The sequence below is a fragment of the Drosophila subpulchrella genome, chromosome X (genome assembly GCF_014743375.2).
Source record: "Drosophila subpulchrella strain 33 F10 #4 breed RU33 chromosome X, RU_Dsub_v1.1 Primary Assembly, whole genome shotgun sequence".
Taxonomy (NCBI): domain Eukaryota; kingdom Metazoa; phylum Arthropoda; class Insecta; order Diptera; family Drosophilidae; genus Drosophila; species Drosophila subpulchrella.
The window spans coordinates 27168041-27191514 of NC_050613.1; the positions used below are offsets into that span (position 1 = coordinate 27168041).

The window sequence follows — 23474 nt, forward strand, 5'->3', positions numbered from 1 at the left end:
ATGAGTTTCTAAGCTGCGATCAGCCGATGACTGCAAACGTTATCATCTTTTCAATTTTTGGAATTTTTCAAAGCTTTTGCAGTAAAACTTGTTTTAACCTTTGCCCCTTTTCCTCCAATGTGTGCAAATAATCTCTAGGATTTTCACATTGGTTTTAAACAACAAAGCGTTTTAAATATATATTGCCTTGTTTTCTGAGGGCGATTGGAATTCGTGTTGATATATACAGGTGTTGCAATCTTTTCTTGGAGTTCTATAAAAATGAATTATTTAAATAAGCCCTTAAAATATGAGATAAAACTACTCAGCCGACTCCTTTGAAATGTTAGCGTGAAATACCTTAATGTACACTATATATATATGATTCATTTCATTATACCCTTGCAGAGGGTATTATGATTTCAGTCAGAAGCTTGCAACGCAGTAAAGGAGACGTTTCCGACCCCATAAAGTATATATATTCTTGATCAGCATGACTAGATGAGTCGATCTAGCCAAAACTAGTCTCTCAGTTTTAAAGCTATTGGACTGAAACTTTCCCAAAAGTCTTATATCTTTTGCAGGTAGTCTATAAGGCGGAACAAGCCGGATCGGAAAACTATATCTTATAGCTCCCATAGGAATAATCGGAAAAAAAATTTTAAAAAATTATATCTTTGGTCTTTTTTAACATATAACCTTCTAAGCTTGGAAATAACATTTTTTAACTAGTTTTGAATTTCAAATTAAATTTTATCAAAATCGGACGACTATATCATATAGCTGTCATAGGAACGATTGCAAAATTGGTGGGAAAATAATATGAAACAAATTATAGCTTCGGTGTATTTTAACATATAACCTCCTACGCTTGGAAATGGCATTTTTTAATTAGTTCTGAATTTCGAATTTAATTTTATTAAAATCGGACTACTATATCATATAGCAGCCATAGGAACGATCGGAAAATTGGTGGGAAAATAATATGAAACAAATTATAGCTTCGGTGTTTTTTGACATATTATCTTATACCATTGGGAATATAATTTTGTTAATTTTTAAGAATTTGGTATTAAATTTAATTATTATAACTGCAAGGGTATACAAACTTCGGCATGCCGAAGTTAACTTCCTTTATTGTTTATTATTAAAAAGGATATATTTGTATTATACAGATTGATTTAATTTTAAGTTCGACTAATCATAAAAATTATAAAGAAATATATTTGTTTTTTTAAATGTTTTTTTGTTTTTTCAAAATGGCCTTGATTTTAGGACCTAGGTTAAATACCTAAAAAATATAACAAAATGAAGTCATTCGTTAGGGTAAAATCACTCGAAATTTCAAACTCAACATTGAATAAAAGAAAACCACTCACCGAAGTCAACTTTGTTGTGATCTACTGTTGAAGGTACGCAGCACCGATAAGATAGTGATTCGGAAACGATTTCGGCTTAGCCCTACGGATCGTTAGTCGAGTGATTGAATGTGTTCCCAACTGATAAGCATTCCGGTAAGCGGAATAAAATTAGTGTTTGTTTGTCCAGCTAGTAAAATATATATGATTGAGTAACAGCAACGGAAGAGGGAAGATTATTGGTAGATTTGGACTCAATAGCTGCAAACAATGTTAAAGAAAAGTTCTTGAACACCAGTTAAATATCGTAATATTATTTAATTTTATTGGCTAGACGAAAATTTTAAAAAAATATTGCAGAGGTCACCACTGAAATTTTACAAAATCATTGGGAGAATGGGTTACTTGTTCAGTGTGCTAAGTGGCAGGGAAAAATACCGCCGTACTCCTTCACAGCGATCTCCATATAGACGGGTTCCGTATGGTCGTTGGTCAGGACACGCAGATCGTGATCGTTGAGTCGCATGTACTGCTGGCTGTGTGGCATAAAGTCGAGGCAATTGTGCGACTTGTGGAGTCCCCGGACCTTCATGATCGAGCTCCTGGTGATGTCCAGTCGCCGGTTGATCACCGTCATCACCACATGAACGGGACGTGGCAGATCCATGCTGACCATCCACAGGGCGAGGACATCCTCGTCGTCGAGTCCCTCGAACCGCACCCTTCTACCCCGGCCCTCGAGGCTGCTCAGCCGATTCCTGCAGATCATCACGAAGAGGGGCAGGTGGTTGTCAAAGTGCTGGTAGGGTTCCGGCAACTCCTTGTTCCGGGTGGGCATAAATCTGGCGGCGGGCAGGGTGCAGGGCTTACCCCTAACCCCCCCATAGACGATCACCGACACGCAGGTGTTCTGGCCAAGATCAAAATCCTTGGGACTGAAGACCATTAGCACACGCTGATCCTTGAAGATCTCACGCAGCTCAATGCCCGATTCATCCAGGTGCTGGGACAAAAAGTGTCCCAACAGAGTGGCATTCATCACGGTGGGACACTCACAGTTGTTCGACGGGCACACATACTTCACCGAGTTGCTCAGGACCGGCTTGAAGCCCATCTTATGGTCCGCGAAGTGCTTTCTATATTCCCGATCCGAGGTGGCCTGCAGCCATCGCACCTGACCCATTCGCAATTTGATATCCTGCATCCTTTCCGCTCGACTCTGCTTATCGAACTCGGTCACAAAGTACTGTGTTCTCGCCAGCGTTTCATCCGACTTCTTGAAAAGCGGCAAGCCCGCACAGCCGGCATACAGTCGATCCAAGGGCTGATACTTCAGCTTATCCGCCTGACCGTAGAGTCCGCCGAGGCACTGCTTTTGATGATCCAGATGACCCCTGCCCAACTCGGTGTTTATCCAGACTTCCGTGAAGGTATCGTTGGAGTGCAGGGGAACCAGTTGCTCGGTATCATCAGGATCGGGATTGGGATCATCGACTGGATCGGCAGGCTTCTTTAGGCACGACTTAGTGGGCTCACTTTTCAGCAGGGCTTTCAGGCGTTTGTCGAATACCTCCAATGAGGAACTCTTCACGGGATCCGGGGTTTTTCTACCCTTAAAACCTATTAGATGATTATCGTTCTGGATGGCCTCACTGCCACTGCTATGACAATCTTTAAGATTTCTGGGCGCCAATAGGGTCTCCATGGGTACACCTTTAGATCTTGAGGTTCCATGGATGGGACAGCTATGGCAGGGATCTGGTCGATGATGCTTACCCTCCGGCCCACAAGGCAACCATCGTGAGTTTAAACACATCTTGGATACATTGACCTTTGTATTTATGGCCTTCTTCTTGGGTGGAAAAGATTTCGACGAACAACTGGGCTCGTTCGAGTCCCTAAAATTCATTTCACATGTATTTTTTGGCATTTCACTGCAGTTAGAGATTTTATAATTTTCTGGTATTGAACTCTTCTTGTTTCCACCTTGAAAACCACATCTAGGTTGAAGTTTCTTCGGAACTTTGTTTGGTTTCCCTAGAATTTTGCTAGAACTTTGAACAGGGAATTTGGAACACCGTCGAGTTTTTATCGGATTAGAATCTTGAGATTGGTCCGAAAGTTGAACGGAATCTTGGGATGGTAAATGAGCAACTGAATTTTTAGTTGGTAATCCAAAGGCGCTAAGAGCAGAATATGAAAAAGGAAAGTGAGCTAGATTTTGGGAAGAACTTCTCTTTGGTAATTCTTTGGTCAGGTTTGCATGGGGAAAATTTCCTAGAAATCGACTCCGAAACTTGGGCGCATACTGAGCCAGCTCAATAGTTGAAATCTGATTATAAATTTCATCATTCAAGAAAGCTTCATCATCCTCTCCCGATTCCAAATGGTCACTTTCATTTTGAATGTTTCCAATTGCCTTCGGAGTTGGGTTTATTTCTGAAAACAAACAGTTTCTAGTTTCGGTTGAAGGACAATCATATTTTAAAGATGGATTTTCTTTAGAAGCCCATTCCATCCCTTTACAAGACCCTCCTTGTGATGTTGTTGCTGGTTTCCCCTCTTCAGTGCCAGTTCGAAAACCACCTAGGATTCTCCCTTTCGGTTCTTTAGTCTTCTGAGCTTCCATAGAGAACAGTTCCAAGGGAGTTAGGGGAATACCCAAGCACTCGAATTGAAGACTGCGCCGAAATAGGTCCACAAAGCCAATTCTCGGTTGAGTGCCATCCTCTGAAGACTGCGAGATTTCATCTTCGATCACTGGACTCTTGGGAATCTCTCCACCCACCTCACGTTTTTCTTCAACCTGGATTAGGACAGGCGGTGAAGGACTGAGATGAGCCTGGATTTGATGGACCAATCTCAAGTAGCCCGTGGCCATGTTATCCAGAACTCCCTTTACTAAGATAAATGTTCAAATAAAATATGTATTAATTACCAAGAAAACATACTCTGTGGTGGACTTGCAATGGGCTCATCGCCCTCATCTTTCTCCTCCCTGGCATCCTGATCCTTCTCCAATGGGCAATTCCGAGTTCCCAGGCGGCAACTCCTTTTATTTTCGATGCGCGGTTCTGCCTGATTTGCTGTCCTCAGCTCCAAATAGCAAAACTTCTTACCCATTTCCTTCTAACTAATTTATTTATTTTTTGAAACTTGAAATTTGACCGGATTTTCATATAGATCAAGCAAAAACTGCCTGCCATCTGAAGGATTAAAATAAGGCTATACGATTTGAAAGGTTTCTTGTTGATTATTATATTTACTGTACTGGGTACTTCTAAGTGAATATTCTCATTAGGTTCGACGAACAGCGCTTTTAATTCGCTGAAAACCCAAAAAAAAAGATTTTGTTTGTGCTTTTTCTGGTAGTTGGCCTTTCTCAATGAATCACTCATCCGGCGAAGATTAAATCCAACATGCCGACGTTGCCGAGCCGTATAAACTTTACGGCAGTCGAGGGTCTCGAGAGGGTCTCTCCACTTATCATCAAACAAGGGAACAGGTGTTCCAAAAAATAGCCGATCGCCGGTTTTATTGTACCGGCCAGCTGAGCCAGCTGCCAATTCACCCTACGATAAGCCCAAGATACAGGCTCAGGTGGCTGAACAGGTGCGGTTCCCACTAAAAATTAGTGTTGATAATAATGTGCAAGAAATGTTTGAAGTAAGGGTTACTGTGCGTTTTGCTGTTGACTAACAGGTATATTTCAAAACAATAAAAGTAGCCAATTGTCCTTAACATTGCTATCCAATAATTACATAACAGATAGAAACCAATAGCATGTTTACAGCACTATATATTTTTGAACAATACAAGTATCAAATTAGCTTTAAATGGGTCTGCAAAACATCTGATGATTAGTAGGATCCAAAAATTTATTTATTTTAAGTATCAATTTTAATTTTACGCCAATAATTTATGTCAATAAATGTTGCAATGTATCTCCAAATACATCCTAAAATAAATAGAAATCAAGGGAACTGTATAACACAGTGATGGTTTTTAAATGCCTATATAAAAATGATACATCTCTTTGTAAGACTATGTGTAAATATGCCCATTAAACTTTATATTTAAGGTAACACCTGATTATAATAAAGGAATGAATAATACAAAAATAAATTGGGAAAGTCCAATTCTGGGTATCGTGTGCTCAAAACAATTTAGCTCCGAAATTGACCTTTAATATCTAATCGTTTTCAAACCACCTGTCGCTATGTTAACGCTCGCACTAATCCCCGTGAAGATAAGACCCCTGGCATACCCATTAAGTCTGCTCGAACACGAAATCCGAACGATTTCAGGAGCTTATCGCCTGTGGGCGATAAGGGCGGGCGCAATAGGACCGAAAGAAAACCCAAAATGCGGGGAAATCTAATCGGTAGTCGGCCACTCCAGCCCATTTTCGATATAGCCATCGCCACCATTTAATGTGTTAATGGTCGGCGGATTGCGTTGGGTTTGCTTCAGTTAGTGGCGTGCTGCCGGCGCGAACTGTTTTCACTCTCTATAGGAAAGAGAGTTCTCCAGACTGACTGTATTTTATTTTTTTTTGTCATTCTTTTCTGTGTGGTGCTGCAATGAAGGTGTTGTTGATCTTTCTGTGGCTAATTGCCGGAGCTTGGTCGCAAAATGAAGAAGAGTTGGGATGCATTTGGTATGGCCAGAGCCACATGATAGGTGCCCACTGGCAGAATCTGGCCGATACGAGACCCGCCAGACCTCTGAACAGTCCCACTGCGGAGGCTATTTTCGCCAAACGGTGTCCCTTGCTCTACAAGGAGTACAAGGGCGAAAGTGGGGAGGACGAGCTGAGCCTCTGCTGCGATGCTGGGCAAATTGAGACCATGGAGACGGGACTTTCACAGGCAGACGGTGTCTTCTCCAGGTGTCCCACCTGTACGAGGAACATGGCCATGACCGTTTGTGCCATGACCTGTGCCAAGAACCACACTCTTTTCCTCACCGGCTATAATGCCTCGAATCCGGATGGCGTGGACTATGTGGAGTACATCGATTACAGGATATCAGATGACACGGTCTCGAGAATCTACGAGAGTTGCGATGGTATACAGCACACGCAGACCGGCAGGCCGGCCATGGATTTGGGCTGCGGGGGCTTCAATGCCAAGACCTGCAATTACCGCCGGTGGTACGAGTTCATGGGCGATGTCAGCGGTGACTATGTGCCCTTCCAGATCAACTACAAGTGGTCGGATGACGCCGAGGAGGGTTCCGATGAGATCTACCTGGAGCTCAGTCCCCTGAAGTGCGGCCAGAGTTACGAGGACAGCTATGCGTGTGCCTGCATCGATTGCGAGGAGTCCTGCCCCCTGACCGATGCTCCGACGGGTCCCGAGGAGCTCTGGAAGATCGCCGGCCTGTATGGGGTCACCTTCATTCTGGCCCTGGTGATTGCCATCGTGGTCTCGGCCCTGATCCTCTGGGGTGCCATTGGCAAGAGCTCGGCGCCCAGTGTCTGCATGCCCACGCTCTTCGGGGAGTTCTTCTACCACGGCTTCCGCATCTGGGGCACCTTCTGTGCCAAGCATCCCGTCCTGGTCCTGGCCCTCTGCTCCTGGGCCATCGCCGGCCTGTCCTATGGCATCCGGTACATGAGCATCACCACGGATCCCGTCGAGCTGTGGGCCGGCGAGGAGAGTCAGACGAGGATCGAGAAGGACTACTTCGATCAGCACTTCGGGCCCTTCTACCGCACCAACCAGTTGTTCATCAAGGCCACCAATCAGACCTATGTAAGTGATATCCAAAGGGGTCTTATTTTGAAACAGAGCCCTTCCTGATGTTGAAATGCTAGGAAAAATAATAGTTAGACCAATTTTAGCATTATACTATTTTTTTTCCAAGCATTTTCATAAATTAAAGTTTTCAAATTTTAATACCATTCGATTGCGAATTAAATTAGTAGCTCAACGAGGTATGATATTCCGTATTCAGGCCCCGTTTCGAAATTTGTCGACCAAAATAGTGGGTTTTTTGGGCAATAATAGGGAGTATTATTTTTTGACGAAAAATACGTTATTTTTAAGCCGTATTTAAGTCGTAATTTAGTCAAATCGAGGCGCATAACAAAAATACTGCCTGTTATAAGCAGCTAACAACCAAGGCTATCGATCCCCATCACTTTTCGTCAAATTAATTTTTTGAACAATTTTCGCATTTTTTTGTAAGCGGTTGTATCATCTTTTTTGTCGAAAAATATTGAAAAATTAAATTTTTCAGCCTTAAATGCCAATCGATTGGGAATTTAATTACGAGCTTAACGAGGTATCACATTCCTTAATCTGACTTAATTTCGCAATTTGTCGACCAAAATATTATTGTTTTACGAAAAATACGTTATTTTTAAGACGTTTTTAAGTCGTAATTTAATCCAATCGAGGCCCATTACAAAAAGACCGCCTGTTATGAGCAGCTAACAACCAAGGCAATGGATTCCTATCACTTTTCGGGAAATTTATTTTTTGAGCAGTTTATCTCTTGTTTTACGATTGCTCCATCATGTTTTTTTTTCGAAAATTGTTTAAAAATTAATAAAAACACATTTTTGGATTCCGTACAGTTCACTCACGATGCTCCCAGTGGTCTGCTGAACTTTGGACCTGCCTTCGAGTACAACTTCCTGAAGGAAGTCTTCGAGCTGCAGGAGTCCATTATGAAATTGGGCATGGAGGATAACGAGGGCCTCGATAAGATCTGCTATGCCCCCGTTCAGATGGTTGGCGAAACGACAACGATCGACAATTGCGCTATTCAGTCGATCTATGGGTATTTCCAGCACGACATGAATAAATTTGAGAGCTCCTATATCGATAGCAACAACTACACCATCAACTATCTCAACCAATTGGAAGATTGTCTTCGGTATGTCTATTGAACTAGGGTAATTGTTAAGATTCCTCTAACAATCTATGTCATATCTTGTAGCGTCCCCATGATGGAGGATTGCTTTGGAACGTTTGGTGGACCCGTTGAGCCTGCCATCGCCGTGGGCGGCATGCCCAAGGTCGCGGTGGGTGAAGATCCCGACTACATGCTGGCCACTGGTCTCGTGATCACCTTCCTGGGACGCAACCAAGTCGACGAGACCAAACTGGAGCCCAATATGAAGTGGGAGAAGCTGTTCGTGGACTTTTTGCGGGACTACAAGAGCGATCGATTGGATATAGCCTATACGGCCGAAAGGTCCATCCAGGATGCGATTGTGGAGTTGTCCGAGGGTGAAGTGAGCACAGTGGTCATCAGCTATGTGGTTATGTTCGTTTACGTGGCCATAGCCTTGGGCCGCATTCGCAGTTGTCGGGGTTTCCTCCGGGAATCTCGAATAATGCTCGCCATCGGGGGTATCGTCATTGTGTTGGCCTCGGTAATCTGTAGTCTGGGATTTTGGGGTTACCTGGATGTGACGACCACAATGCTGGCCATCGAAGTGATACCGTTCTTGGTGCTCGCCGTGGGCGTGGATAATATCTTCATAATGGTCCATACCTATCAAAGATTGGATCACTCGAAATTTAAGACTACGCACGAGGCAATTGGAGAGGCCATTGGCCAAGTGGGCCCTTCGATCCTTCAGACGGCGGGCAGTGAGATGGCCTGCTTTGCGATTGGTTGTATATCCGATATGCCGGCTGTTAAGACCTTTGCAATGTACGCCGCCATTGCCATACTCCTGGACTTCCTGCTCCAGATCACAGCTTTTGTCGCATTGATGGCTATAGACGAGAGGCGTTATTTGGACGGAAGACTGGATATGTTGTGCTGTGTGAGGAGTGGGGGAAAGAGGCTCAAAATGGATGAGGCGGTCGAGGGCGTGGAGAGCAGACCCAAGGAGGTCGGCATGCTGGAGTCCACGTTCAAGAACTTCTATTCGCCCTTCCTGTTGTCCAAGTAAGTAATCATAAGTTCGAGAAATAAGATCCAAGCATATCGACGATTTTTTACCAATATCCGCATTTATTTACTACCCACTTCTATGGCTCACATTTAAAAAATATTTTCCTTGCAAAACATATACATGTTGATAATAGGTTATATTATATCTAGAACTTACTAACACCCGCTTTTATATACTGCCCGCTTTTGTTCCCATTTCAGACCCGTGAAAGTGTCCGTGCTACTGATCTTCACCGTGATCACCTGCCTCTCGCTGATGGTGACGCCCTCCATTGAGAAGGGCCTCGATCAGGAGATGTCTATGCCAAAGAACTCCCATGTGGTGAAGTATTTCCGCTACATGGTCGACCTGCTGGCAATGGGAGCTCCGGTCTACTGGGTCCTCAAGCCCGGACTCAATTACTCGGAACCGCTGCAGCAGAATCTCATCTGCGGTGGTGTCGAGTGCAACAATAACTCACTGTCCGTCCAGCTCTACACACAATCCCGATATCCGGAAATCACATCTCTGGCCCGACCCGCAGCCTCCTGGCTGGACGACTATATCGATTGGCTGGCCATCAGCGATTGCTGCAAGTACAACGTCACCACCGGTGGATTCTGTTCCAGCAGTAAGTAAATTTCCTAAGGTTGCGGCATATTTAACGATTTACTTATTTGTACCCATGAACTTGCAATATTGTATTTAATTAATTTTTTTTAGACTCAAAGAGCGAAGATTGCCTACCCTGTGAACGGGGATTCACTGAAAATGGCCTAAGACCTGATGCCGAGACCTTTAACAAGTATATACCATACTTCCTGTTCGATCTGCCAGACGCTGAGTGCGCCAAGGCTGGAAGAGCCTCCTATGCTGATGTGAGTAGAGTTTCGACTATACCATTTATAAAATATTTTATCTACTCTGAACCAATAACCAACTTATAAAAAATTTTTTATTGGCAAAGACTCGTAGTCAAGTGATATAAATCCCTTTGATTTTTCAGGCCGTTATCTACACCATCGACGATGAGGGAATGTCCACTGTACTGGACACCTACTTCATGCAATATTCCACCACATCGACCACCTCGGAAGAATTCTACTCGCAGCTGCGGGAAGTGCGAAGAATTGCGGGGGAGATTAACGCGATGTTCAAAGAGAATGGTGTGGATGCGGAGATATTCGCATACTGTGTCTTCTACATATATTACGAACAGTATCTGACGATCTGGGAGGATGCCATGTTTTCGCTGGGAATGTCCTTGGTGGCCATTTTCTTGGTCACTCTATTGATAACTGGATTGGATATTACCTCCACGCTTATCGTACTCTTCATGGTCATTTGCATATTGATCAATATGCTGGGAATGATGTGGGCGTGGAGCATTAATCTGAATGCCATATCCCTGGTGAATCTGGTGGTTTGCGTGGGCATTGGAGTGGAGTTCGTGGCCCACATTGTGAGGTCCTTTAAACGGGCGGAGGGCACTGCCCAGGAGCGGGCTCGTCACTCCCTGAATGTGACAGGAAGCAGTGTCCTTTCGGGCATAACCCTCACCAAATTCGCTGGCATCATTGTCCTCGGCTTCTCCAACTCGCAGATATTCCAGGTCTTCTACTTCCGAATGTACCTGGGCATTGTCCTCATCGGAGCTGCTCACGGCCTGATCCTGCTGCCGGTTTTCCTCAGTCTCCTGGGACCGCTTGACAAATTAGCCAGGAGCCCAAGTTCCGAGCCCATCACACCCACCACCATCTCCGCCAACTCCCCATAAAAAACATATAATATATCTTAGTCTGTAGAGTGTGCCTGCTTGTGTGTTTGCCTGAAATCTTGTGTGTGTCTGACTAAAACGGTCTGATTTTTTCCACTAACGATGAGCCTTCAATGTCAAAATGGTCGAACAAAATCGATAAGGACAACTAAAACTTGAATAAAATAATTTATGCCAACCTATAAAATGGTGTATTCTTTTTTAAATTTTAGATATATTAAGTTGAAAAAGGATACGGCTGATAAAAGACAAAGTAAATCCTTTTATTTTAATGTATTAATTTTTCCTTGTTTTAAATAATTTTGAATATGGTAATAATCAATTAACAATTATGGTAAATTTAAAGATTTTAAACATGGATCAGATTATGAAATTCTTCTTCATTCAGTTAAAAATCGTATATAATATTTTCTACCTTGACTCAAAACTTTTCTTGTTATTTGGCTTAAGTGAGTCATTTTTGAAGATAATAATCTGGATTTTATTGTATAAATATATAACTAACTTATATTAATGATGGCTTGGGCACTGGAGCTAACCCATTGTCGGTGCCCCCCTGTGGAGCCCATATCTTTATGGCATGCTCCGCCTCCGCGCTGGCCAACACCGGCATCCATGGATGTGGTTCCAGGGCATGGATCCAACTAATCGGCTTGGAAATTGTTTTCTTGATCATCTCCTCAGTGTTTCGATCCCAGAACATAATATACACGCCGTAGTTAGCGCTCATTACAAACTCGGACTTGGGACCGAAAAACTGGGCTGTACCAGCGGAATGGTTCCTATATGGGGGAAAGGCGAAGGTATATGACAAAGTTCACCAAGTAATTTTGTGATGTATCCTAGACATACCAGCGCCCCTGGTATCTGTGCAAATAATCGGCATTCAAGTCGCGGCTGTTGAACAAATAGATATCGGCATGGCTGTAACCGACCAGGATCTCACTCCCGCTATGATTATAAGCGACGGAGCTTATCCAAGTAAATGGGACCTGAAAAAGGCACGAGAATAGGGATTATGTGAGTTTCTTTCGACTCAATTTTCAGCGATTATTATTATTCACTCACATCCCCTGCACGGAAGGGGCTCTTCTGCGCCAGAAAGATCGATGTATTCCGCTTGTCGTAGACTCGCAGTACGTCGTCCGATCCGGCGATGCTGATTTCGGGGGCGTATGGATGATGGGCGATGCTGAATATCGGCAGGTGGCGCTCCTCCGTTTCATTGGTGCAGCGCAGCAGAGTGGTGGACACATGGGTGCGAATATCGAAGTGCTTCAGGTGCGAGCCGCAGGTCAACACCTCGTAGCGACTGTGCGGCACCACGATGAGCTGGGCCACGTTGTCGTGGGTGTACAAGAGTTCCGACTTGACGGCTCCACCCGAGGGCGGGATGACGGACCTGTGCACCTGGTTTCCTTCGCTGGCGCACACGATGTCCAGGCCGGCGGTGCTGTCCAGGAACTTGATCCCCTTAATACGCCCATAGGGGCCGGGAATGTGGCGGTGCAGGCGCTTCTGGTTGACCCAGTCCCAGACGACTATTTCGCCTACATGGCAGCCGGAGCACAGCAAATCGCCCACCCGGTTGAAGTTCAGGCACGTGCCCCTCTTGTCGTGGCGGAACAGCTCTGTTAACTGCTCCACGGCCTGGCGCGATCCATAAAATGCCTGGTTAAAGCCCTCTGCCGATGTGTGGGCTCCACGCCACCCGATCCTGTTGGTCAGGTTCAGCTCCCTGTGGTACATCTCTCGGTTAATGTCCCATGAGTACTTCTTCTTTATCTCAGCCTGCATGTTGGTAAGCATTTGTAAGGATTAATTCAAAGCTAAACTTATTACTGCAAAGTGAATACATTATAAAGACAATCTAATTCGCGAATTCTTTGGAACAAGAGAAGCCAACATATATCACTCCTGAATTCCTGTAGATAACTAATGAAGCAACATCACAATGACTATTTTATATTACACTTATGGACCGTTGTGTGAATGCTTCATCCAAATTACTCAAACGTTAGCTATGAATTTATTTTAATTAATAGTTGACCAAAATTGTGAAAACCTGGTGGCTTATTTTGAAGGCTTCTATTATTCTACCTGCTAAAGCTTATTACACCACTCACCGAGAGTACCACATTACCACTCGAGGTCCCGGGCTTGTCTTCCAGGCTCATTTCACCCATAATTTCATCCATAATCACTTTATTCGTTTTTGACTTCGACTTGACTCCCAAAATAATAAAATAAGAAAGAACCAACACCAATTGTATTACAATTGACAACTCGTCCACGGGCTACTAGTGTTACCGTTTCGGGGCAAAAAAAAAATGCCAAATTGGTGACAAACAAGGAAAAACGAGATGCCACCTTCCTTAATAAAGCAACAACTCTGTATTGATTTAGTATCGTATTTAGAATCAGAAGAAAATACTTGGTTCATGATGGATCCGTGATCAAGTTTGTTTTGAAACACGCTTATGATAAATTGCGAAGTTGAAAAAGTGAAATACTCGTATTTTACATTAAGAACTGCACCATAGAATTTCAAATGTTTTTTTTTTAATTGGACCTAGCGAAAATTCTTGACTCACTTTATAAGTAAATTCTTTTTTATTTGATACGCGGTTTTGGTTTTCTCAAAGTCTTGGTATGCTCATCTCATAGTAAAGGGTATTAAGTCTTTGGTTCCGATTGGAGCATCACAGCAGATAGTAACTCAGCGGTTACCGTGATTAATAAAGATAATTTTTCTTTTCGCTTTTAAGCTGTACGTTTGCCCCAAGGCAATTGTCGGTGGGAGGTTGAGCCCTTTGCCATTCGCCCATTGTTTATCGTCGTCGCACCTTTGCTTTTTATGGCTTAAAGCGACCAACTGCCGCGTGCGGCGTTAAAACAATAAACAAAAAGTCGCACAAACCAACGATTTCCGGACTCCACGGCTTATGGCCAACCCCTGTTTATCCTGACTCCTGGTATCATGGTCTCTGGACTCTCGGAATACACAAAACGTCTTACGCCTTTTGGGCAGAAGTTTAGTTCAGATTTTGTAATGGTATTTCCTGGCCCGTTGGGAAATCCTAAATGCCCTAACCCAATGAATTAATGATTGTTGAGTATTTCGGTGGGTCTTTACATATTTATTGAATTTCAAGTAGAAATAATATTGCGGAATATTAATTTTAAGTTTTGATCGTATTTAATTTCCAGTATAGGTAAATACGGATTTATCTTGACCTTCATACATCATTTTACCTTTGATGATTTTACAATTTAACAAGGGATAATCTTTTTTGGAAAGGAATTTTTATTTTTTAATTTTCAAGAGCATTAAGGTAAATGAAGTGTGGATGTTTGAATTAAGTTTTATGTAGAAATGATATTAAGGTATACTAAAATAATTTATAGTAAACTATAGTATTAATAGTTTTTTTTTATTTGCCTCTGACGATTTAACAGTATAAATAAAGGTATAATTTTTGAAATCATTTTACAATCTATTTATTATTTATTTCAAGGAGTCCTGCGGGTAAGGAAATCACGCCGTTCGTGAGGACTCTAAATGGGTAAAAGGAGTAAGCTTGCCTGATGACGGCTTCCTTGCTTTTAACTGCTCTCGCCGCCTGCTGGCCAAGTCGAGTGTTCTGCGGCTTATGGAAACCAGACACACACAGAGAAAAGCTGGAAGAAAAGCGTTTAACCCTCAAAATGAGTCGAGTGTTTTTAATTAAAATTAATAAAGTTTAGAGTGGTTTTTCCGCATGCACCGTGGTCAGTAAGACCAAGCAATTTGGGAATGGGCTCTGCTCCGGCCTTTCCCACTTTTCCCGTTTTCTCCCTCAATCATAATCACCTAATGAGAAATGTGTGCGGCATTAAGATTCATGCCTCATCGAGTCTCCGGCACTTCAAAAGGCCGACAATTGAAAGGCATAATTATAAATGTATCAACTAATGCATATGGCAAAATCAATTAGCAATTACCAGCACACCCACATCAACAGATGAAGTGCAAATTGAGTTGTCCGCAGATGTATATATGTATGTTTGCACTCGTATTTACGCATATTTCCGTGACTGTACATGTGCGTGTGCGGGTCAGAATGTTTTTCATCCTCCACTTAATTGCCATTCAAAGTGCTTTAACAATGCCAAGTGCTAATGCCAAAAATGAACCCAATGAGCTGGAACATCTCGGCCACAAAATCCAGAAAATAAACACGTGAATGCCGCCCATCGAATGCCCAAATAATCTTTGAATATTTTTTAGATTTTAGAGGCGAAAAGCAGGACAAGTGCGGTTGATTTCGTAAATTGTGAATTTTAAGCGTATTCCGCAGTGCGAGGAGTTTATGATTTCTGAATGGAAAAATATGGATGATAAATTATGTAAACTGAATGATCAGGGTTACTTCTCTTTTCACTACTAAATAAATACTTTAAGTTTATAGAGTACATACGAAATTGGCAGGTCTAGCGATTTTTTTGTTTAAATCTTAAAGCTTTTTCACTTATCATTTTTGAAGGCCTTTATATTTTTATTTAAATGTTATCCAATATGATTTTAATTTTTTAATGTTTTAAACAACTGATATAGTCTTAACTATATACATTTATTAACCTTATATTAGAAATTAAATTTATAAACTAAATACAATTTTTTAGTTTTGCAGAATATAAAATAAATACATATTTTCTAAACATTTGTATTAAAGAATACATGTATACAAATAATTAATCCCTTAAATTTGCTGAATATAAAATGAACAAGAAAGGAAGTTAACTTCCTACCGAAGCTATAATTTGTTTCCTATTATTTTCCCACCAATTTTCCGATCGTTCCTATGGCAGCTATATGATATAGTCGTCCGATCTTGATAAAATTTAATTCGAAATTCAAAACTAGTTAAAAAATGTTATTTCCAAGCTTAGGAGGTTATATGTTAAAAAAGACCAAAGATATAATTTTGTACAATTTTTTTTCCGATTATTCCTATGGGAGCTATAAGACATAGTTGTCCGATCCGGCTGGTTCCGACTTATATACTGCCTGCAAAAGATATAAGACTCTTGGGAAAGTTTCAGCCCGATAGCTTTAAAACCGAGAAACTAGTTTGCGTAGAAACGGACGGACAGACGGACGTGGCTAGATCGACTCATCTAGTCATGCTGATCAAGAATATATATACTTTATGGGGTCGGAAAGGTCTCCTTTACTGCGTTGCAAGCTTCTGACTGAAATCATAATACCCTCTGCAAGGGTATAATGAAATGAATCATATATATATAGTGTACTTTAAGGTATTTCACGCTAACATTTCAAAGGAGTCGGCTGAGTAGTTTTTTCTCATATTTTAAGGGTTTATTTAAATAATTCATTTTTATAGAACTCCAAGAAAAGATTGCAACACCTGTATATATCAACACGAATTCCAATCGCCCTCAGAAAACAAGGCAATATATATTTGAAACGCTTTGTTGTTTAAAACCACTGTGAAAGTCCCAGAGATTATTTGCACACATTGGAGGAAAAGGGGCAAAGGTTAAAACAAGTTTTACTGCAAAAGCTTTCCTATACATATATACATGTATTAACACGAATTCCAATCGCTCTTAGAAAATAAGGCAATACATATTTGAAATGTAATTTTTACTGCAAAAGCTTTGAAAAATTCCAAAAATTGAAAACATGATAACGTTTGCAGTCATCGGCTGATCGCAGCTTAGAAACTATTATTCTATGATTACAAATCATACCTATGTCAGCTTATCGCTCCGAAAAAGCGCCGATCTGCCTATATAAGCCGCACATATGGCCTGTGCTGAGATTAGTTTAAAGTTGGCGGATCCAGCAAAATGAAATCGTACTTCACGTTTTTTCTGTCGTTTTGGCTTTTAAATGAGCTTTCTGCCACGAGAGCCCCATTTACGGATATAGATTCGGGTCAGTCATTGGAAAATCAGTGCCACGGATATTGTTTTTCTATGCTGAAGCCCCTTTTCTACCGCATTGGGCAACTTGAGGAATCAGCAACAAAGAACGAAGATCTTCAGAATTTAAGAAACCAAATGGAGTGCAAAAATAAACTAATAGATGCGCAAACTAGCGAAATCGATGATCAACGTGAAATGATCAAGACATTGACAGGAAGTATCCAAAGTCTGCAGGGTGAAATAAAAAACAGAGACTCTCAGATCAGTGGTCAAATTGAACAACTGAAAAAGAATAATGACAAAGTTAAATCTCTGACCGAAACTTTAAAAGATTTGGAAAGTAGGCTAGAAATCATGGGTAACCAAATCAATAATCAAACTGCGTTGATAGAAGCTAAAAATGCCGAGGCAGTGAATTTAACATTACACAACAAATTGTGTACGGAATCCATGAGCAAAATAACCGATGATCTATTGAAGTGCAATCGACAGGGCTTCTGCCCCAGCGAAGGTCCTAGTGGTATTTACAAAATCCACACAGGTACATTCGAAGCTCCCTGCAGTTCAGATGGTTGGCTAACTATTCAAAAACGTTTTGACGGCTCCGAGAACTTCGATCGACCCTGGAAGGACTATAAGGAAGGATTCGGAAATAAAAGAGGAGAGTTTTTTATCGGGCTTGAGAAACTGCATGTTATGACCCAAGAACGTCCTCACGAACTTTACATTAAACTTGGCAAGGTGAACGGATCCACAGGCTACGCTCATTATGATGACTTTAAGATTGGAAGTGAACTGGAATCGTATGTGTTGTCGATAGGGAATTATAATGGTACAGTCGGAGACTCTCTAGATGACCATAGGAACCAAAAGTTTACTACACTTGACAGAGATAATGATAAACAAGATTATTACAATTGCGCTAGAAATGAAAATGGTGGTTGGTGGTATAGACGTTGTGCTTACAGGTAAAAACATTAATTCACTAACAATTGATCCATATTAATACAATCACTTAAAATTACAGCGCGCTAAATGGAAAGTTTTATAAGGAGGGTCGAACCAGAGACAAAAAAATTGATGGAATTGCTTGGGGTACCTGGCATAATAACGATTGGACCTACTCGCTTACCTTTGTGGAAATGATGATTAGGACAAAACGTTGTGAGCATTAAAAATATTGCATTGCGGAAAATATCAAATACCATTTTATTATCTTTTGTAAATTTGTTTGTGTAAGGACAAAATGAATAAAGTTTGGGTTCTTTTCAATAAAATATTTAAAGAGTAAAATGTAAGAAGCCGTACAGGAAAACGACAGTTCTATATAACGATAGTAGCTATAATTTCAAATAAAATTTACTTACATAAAGCTCTTAGAAGTCAAACTAAATAACTGTGTTCTACAATCCCTTAATTTGTTTTGTTTCAATAAATTACTGAAAAATAATATACAAAATCGTATAAGCTTATATACCAATAGTATAAGCTTACATATATGTTAAAAAACACCGAAGCTATAATTTGTTTCATATGATTTTCCCACCAATTTTGCAATCGTTCCCATGGCAGCTATATGATATAGTCGTCCGATTTTGATAAAATTTAATTCGAATTTCAAAACTAATTAAAAAATGTAATTTCCAAGCTTAGGAGGTTATATGTTAAAAAACACTAAGGATATAATTAAAAAAATTTTTTTTTCCGATTATTCCTATGGGAGCTATAAGATATAGTTGTCCAATCCGGCTGGTTCCGACTTATATACTACCTGCAAAAGATATAAGACTTTTGGAAAAGTTTCAGCCCGATAGCCTTAAAACTGAGATACTAGTTTGCGTAGAAACGGACGGACAGACGGACAGACGGACATGGCTAGATCGACTCATCTAGTCATGCTGATCAAGAATATATATACTTTATGGGATCGGAAACGGCTCCTTCACTGCGTTGCAAACTTCTGACTGAAATCATTATACCGTCTGCAAGGGTATAAAAAGTAAGTTTTTTATTATTGCAAAATATTTAATATTTCTTATTTTACTATAGAATATTTTATAAAGATAGCCACAAATGTTTTATATTTTAAACGAGAAAAGCACTTTTCCTATGTCAGAAAATAAAATATTCCACTCTATATATCTATAAATATTGTACTTCATAATCCACAGGGCTCTTTATGGGCATTGTTTCCATTTTCGAAATTTTCAATGGCGTCTTCCTGGCCCACTCGGAATCATTTAACACCAGTTATGATCGCCCTCGAGCACTCGAGACTGAAAAAAAAGAAAAAGCACACATAAACAGCATGCAAATGAATAATCCATTAGGAGCATCTTTGCAGACTCACATAAATCATCCGCCGTGTGAGCAGACAACACATTTCGCACAGAAATTGAGGCGCATCAACGAATTAATGTGGCAAGTGTGGCAATAAAAATTTAAATTAATTGATTTCGCGCTGGCCGCGCGGCATGTGCAATAGCCCCGAAACATACAAAAACGAAACAGAACAGATCTTTGCTGTTTTCGCACGATTTGTGGCCAATTTAGGCGGCTTGCCATAGGTCATAAAAGGCCAAAAGGCTGAACAGGACTCTTAACCAGGTCATAACTCACGGTTGCCGACGAGGAAGGCATTAAAATAAAATTTGCGCATATTTATTAATCGGTTATTGGATGCGTGGATGGCCGGAAAAGCGTATTTATCTGTATCTCCGTATCTGTATCTGCAATCTGGCCATAAAGGCGGCGGCCAAACAAAAACCCGATTTCCAAAAGGGAAACTCACTTGGCTGCCCTTGGGGATTGCCTTTCATTTTCAGTATTTTTTTGTGGCACTTTGAATAATGCGTTTTTTAATTAGTTGGGGTATTTCGGGATTCGTTCGAGAGTGAAACGGAAATTGGTATGAGATAAGTAGAGGGGGATTAATTTTAATGAAATTACAGTACACCATGTTAAAGCAAAGCCTTTCAAATAATTCTTACATTAAAATGTCATCTTTTAAGTGTAAAGTTTCCAATAAAAATTTTAGAAAAATACCATTACTATACAATATCTCAAATATATTTTAAAGCCCAATTCAATTTTTTGACTTCCACTTGAGTTTTTTTAAATCGTGTTAATTTTTCCATTTAATAGTTCCCCATTTTTGAACTCATTTTGGGGCAGAAATTTTCAATTATTTTCCAATTAGCAGTTGAATGTGCTTTGGATTATACACATTTGGGCATTTCAATGCATATATACATTTTTTCCCAGCTTAATTAATGCAATCAACCAAAGGGGCAAAGTCAGTTGTTGCATTAGGGTCAAATGACAGGGCCTAAGCCGGACTAAGCCGGAGTTTCTGGCCGGGATTGCCATTGCTGCTGCTGCTGCTAGCCGTCCAAAATTGGTTTTTAATACAAATTAATTACGAAAGAGGAAATTCAATTTTTAGGAGTTCACAATCTGCCAAAACCAAACGCGAAAAAAAGTTAATTAAAGCAGAGAGAGCGCATACACACACACGGCCACATTTTCAATGATGGAGATGGAATATTTAATTTATTCATTCGCTGACATAAGCCCGGGTCCGGCTTTTGGACTGCGGACTCTGGACATGGGGACTCTGGACTATGGCTAACCTAGTCCATAGACGAATCAGTAATTTATAAACGTGCTTATAAGCCGCAATCCAATTCGCAATTCGCGTTTTGGCTAAAATTACACTTGCAGCAGGCCAAAAACCCATTTTCAACAGTTTCGCCTCCCCTCTGTATCACCCCCTGCATTTTAGCCATTTAGCTCGTTTTTCACTAGCCTGAAATGTTATCAACACTGACAAAACTCAAAACTGGCCAACTGGCCATGGCCATGGCCGTGGAATTGGCCCAAAGAGGGGGCACTTCCCCAGTCTAAAAAATAAAAAGGGGCTCTGGCCAAAACTGAGAGCCAAAACTGCAAACTGAAACTGAAGCCAAGCGAAAGCGCGTAAACGAATGAGCTTGGTTTCCATTTTTTGTTTCGCAACTAGTTCGGTTATTATTTTTCCTCTGAAATTAAATTGAAAATTCACACAATTTTAACCCTCATCAGCAGGCTGATTAAAAAAAATCCATTAAATGGCAGTGTTGGAAAATTTCGGAATAAAATCAGGTAAGGCGTGGGAGTATGGTTATTAAAAAAAAAAATTTATTAAACAGCATATGTATGGTGGTAAATATAAGTTAAATAGAGCCAGCCAAAAGAAAACAATGCATTTAAAAAATAGCAAAAAAAAATATTATTAATTTTAATTGTAGAATATTTAATTAGATTTAAGGCAGCTGAAATAAAACAGTGTTAAACAATTTAAAAAAATCACAAAAATTATGTGAAACTTGGGAAAACTTAAAAACAAATATAATATTATTTGTTTCCATATGCACTTATTTAAATGAATTAAATTTTCAGGCAGCCTGGAAAAGGCAGAATATTTTAAGGGGAATTTTCACCGCCCACCGACGAAAACTTGTGGTAAATGTTTGCCGGATTTTCTTGTGGCCGGCAGTCGAGTGACAGGCCAATAACAGAAATCAAACAAATTACTGCAGATTAAATCCGAGTTGAGATGACACCGCCGCCTCAGTGGGTTAATGTTGTGCGAGTGTGCGAGTGTGCGAGTGTGCGAGTGTGCCAGTGTGCGAGTGTGCCAGTGTGCGATTGTGTGGGTGTGACAGCAATTTCCAACTAAATTATAACAACAACCTCAACAAATGCGCACAATTTTGAGAAATTTCATGCAAAATGCAGGAGCCAGGACACAGGACACAGGACATGCCGCAAAAAGCGGCAGCAACAAAGGCATCAGCATCAGCAGCTGGTTGCATTAAATGGCGCACGTTTCCCCCCCCCCCGCAACCCCCTCGGAAAATCTCCACCCCTCCGCCCCAGAACCCGCTCTGTCCACCGAACATAACGAAAATGTCAAACACACATTTGACCAACACATGGAAAAGCCTGCACAGCATGAGTTGAACAGCAGCCCGGAAAATTCCCCACCATCTAACTGCATTGTCGTCAGCTGGTGAAAATTGGTGGAAAATCATGATGAAGGGGTGGCTGTGTTGCCTCATAAATGCCATGCAAAATGGCAGCCAAGATGGCAATGCAGCTATCGATTGATTGGCCTTCGACAGATCGCAGCACGCAAGATAATAACTTTTAATTAATTTTTTCTCCTTTTTTGTGTGTGTGTGTGTGTGAGAATAAAAATTTAAATGATTATAATTATTTTGTTGTGTTGCCACGAAGCGCTAGATAATCCAATTAATGGTATGGCAAACACAGAAAGACACGTGCGCACACACGTACAGGAGAGACTAGCAGGGATGTTCTGAAATATACGACTAACTATATAATCTATATAACTTTCCATATTAAATAAGAAATATTTTCTTATTGTATACTTTACAAAATTAAAAAAGCCATAAACACATTCTTTTAAAATCGGTTTTCCTTTTGCTATTCAAAATAATATATAAGACTGAAAATGAAATATATAAAAACGACATAAAATTATACAATTTTAAGAACTTGTTTACCAAACTAAAAACTTAGGTAATGATATGGTGTGTTGTGTTGTTGCTTTGCAATAAACAAAATGTTATTTTCAATTTATGTTTAAAAATAAAATATAAGAGTGAGATTTTAATATTCAACATTTTGGTTCTATTTTTACTTTTTTCTAATGTTTTCAAACTTGTTTAATTGGAACGTATTTGTATCTCAACTCTAAAGTGCCATAAACAAACAATTTTAAAACAATTTGAGATTGATTTAAGAAAATACAAAAAAAAAGTAAGAATAAAAAAGGAAATTATTCAAAATTTCATTTGGAATGTCTTCTATTTCTAGGGTTTTCCAACCTATTCATATCTTTGCTATTTCACCCCAAAGTTTTCCGCTTGAAATCGTTGCGTGGAATGCGGCTGAGCGGCTGAGCAAGGATAATTTTTACTGGTTTATGGCCAGCCACTGTTCAATTAAAATCATGGCCAATGATATCAATTAAAAGCACAGAGAACACTGATTGCGGTGAGAGCAGCTCTTAACCCTGGGCCGCTGATGTGGGGGGTTTTCCCCACCACCACCCCCCGTCGTTTCCGGCATTTTCGCACCCCGACTTTCCCCCTTTTTTGCTGAGAATTTTTATGGCCCCGCCAAGACGAAGGAGGCATCCCCTTGTGATTTATCACAAAGCAGCAGAAGCAAAAGCAGCAGCAGGAAAACCGTGTGGCAACACAAAAGGAAACCTCAGCCAGGGGAGCATTTGCTTATCTCCGCTGCTGTTTTCCCACCAAAAATTTCCCAACCACCCACTGACACCCCACCACCCTGAATTTTCTCTCAGTGCTGCCTTCTTGTTTATCGTAATTATGAATCTTTGCTATCCAAAAAGCGCTGCTCAGCTCCTCTGTGCGCTCATGTGTGTGTGCGTTCAATCAAAATAGTTGATTTCCTTTATGCCAGTCTATGTTTTCCCCCCGGATTTTCCACT

At 40.7% G+C, this 23474-nt stretch overlaps 4 protein-coding genes across 5 annotated transcripts; 2 read left to right on the forward strand and 2 right to left on the reverse strand.

Moving 5' to 3' along the window:
- Positions 1 to 1655: 1655 nt before the first annotated feature.
- On the reverse strand, positions 1656 to 4537 carry LOC119556635. 2 transcript variants are annotated; one of them, XM_037868963.1, is made up of 2 exons: positions 4289 to 4339; positions 1656 to 4233 (listed from the first exon to the last, which is right to left on the reverse strand). In XM_037868963.1, the coding sequence occupies exons 1-2, from the start codon at positions 4322 to 4324 to the stop codon at positions 1747 to 1749; spliced, it is 2523 nt and encodes an 840-aa protein (XP_037724891.1). In that variant the 5' UTR covers positions 4325 to 4339; the 3' UTR covers positions 1656 to 1746. The 2 variants fall into 2 exon arrangements, with proteins under 2 accessions (XP_037724891.1, XP_037724890.1); XM_037868962.1 differs by having other exon boundaries at positions 1657 to 4238; positions 4289 to 4537.
- A 1280-nt stretch (positions 4538 to 5817) lies between these two features.
- On the forward strand, positions 5818 to 11196 carry LOC119557935 (NPC intracellular cholesterol transporter 1 homolog 1b). Its single transcript, XM_037870944.1, has 6 exons — positions 5818 to 7096; positions 7924 to 8225; positions 8289 to 9251; positions 9459 to 9868; positions 9961 to 10115; positions 10244 to 11196. Exons 1-6 carry the CDS (start codon positions 5921 to 5923, stop codon positions 11012 to 11014), a joined length of 3777 nt encoding a protein of 1258 aa, XP_037726872.1. The 5' UTR covers positions 5818 to 5920; the 3' UTR covers positions 11015 to 11196.
- Positions 11197 to 11471: 275 nt separating this feature from the next.
- On the reverse strand, positions 11472 to 13294 carry LOC119557109 (DDB1- and CUL4-associated factor 8-like protein 2). The gene is made up of 4 exons (XM_037869688.1): positions 13141 to 13294; positions 12083 to 12805; positions 11867 to 12006; positions 11472 to 11796 (listed from the first exon to the last, which is right to left on the reverse strand). The coding sequence occupies exons 1-4, from the start codon at positions 13210 to 13212 to the stop codon at positions 11520 to 11522; spliced, it is 1212 nt and encodes a 403-aa protein (XP_037725616.1). The 5' UTR covers positions 13213 to 13294; the 3' UTR covers positions 11472 to 11519.
- A 3550-nt stretch (positions 13295 to 16844) lies between these two features.
- Positions 16845 to 18320, forward strand: LOC119557793 (microfibril-associated glycoprotein 4-like). The gene is made up of 2 exons (XM_037870696.1): positions 16845 to 17916; positions 17976 to 18320. Exons 1-2 carry the CDS (start codon positions 16871 to 16873, stop codon positions 18121 to 18123), a joined length of 1194 nt encoding a protein of 397 aa, XP_037726624.1. The 5' UTR covers positions 16845 to 16870; the 3' UTR covers positions 18124 to 18320.
- Positions 18321 to 23474: the final 5154 nt, after the last annotated feature.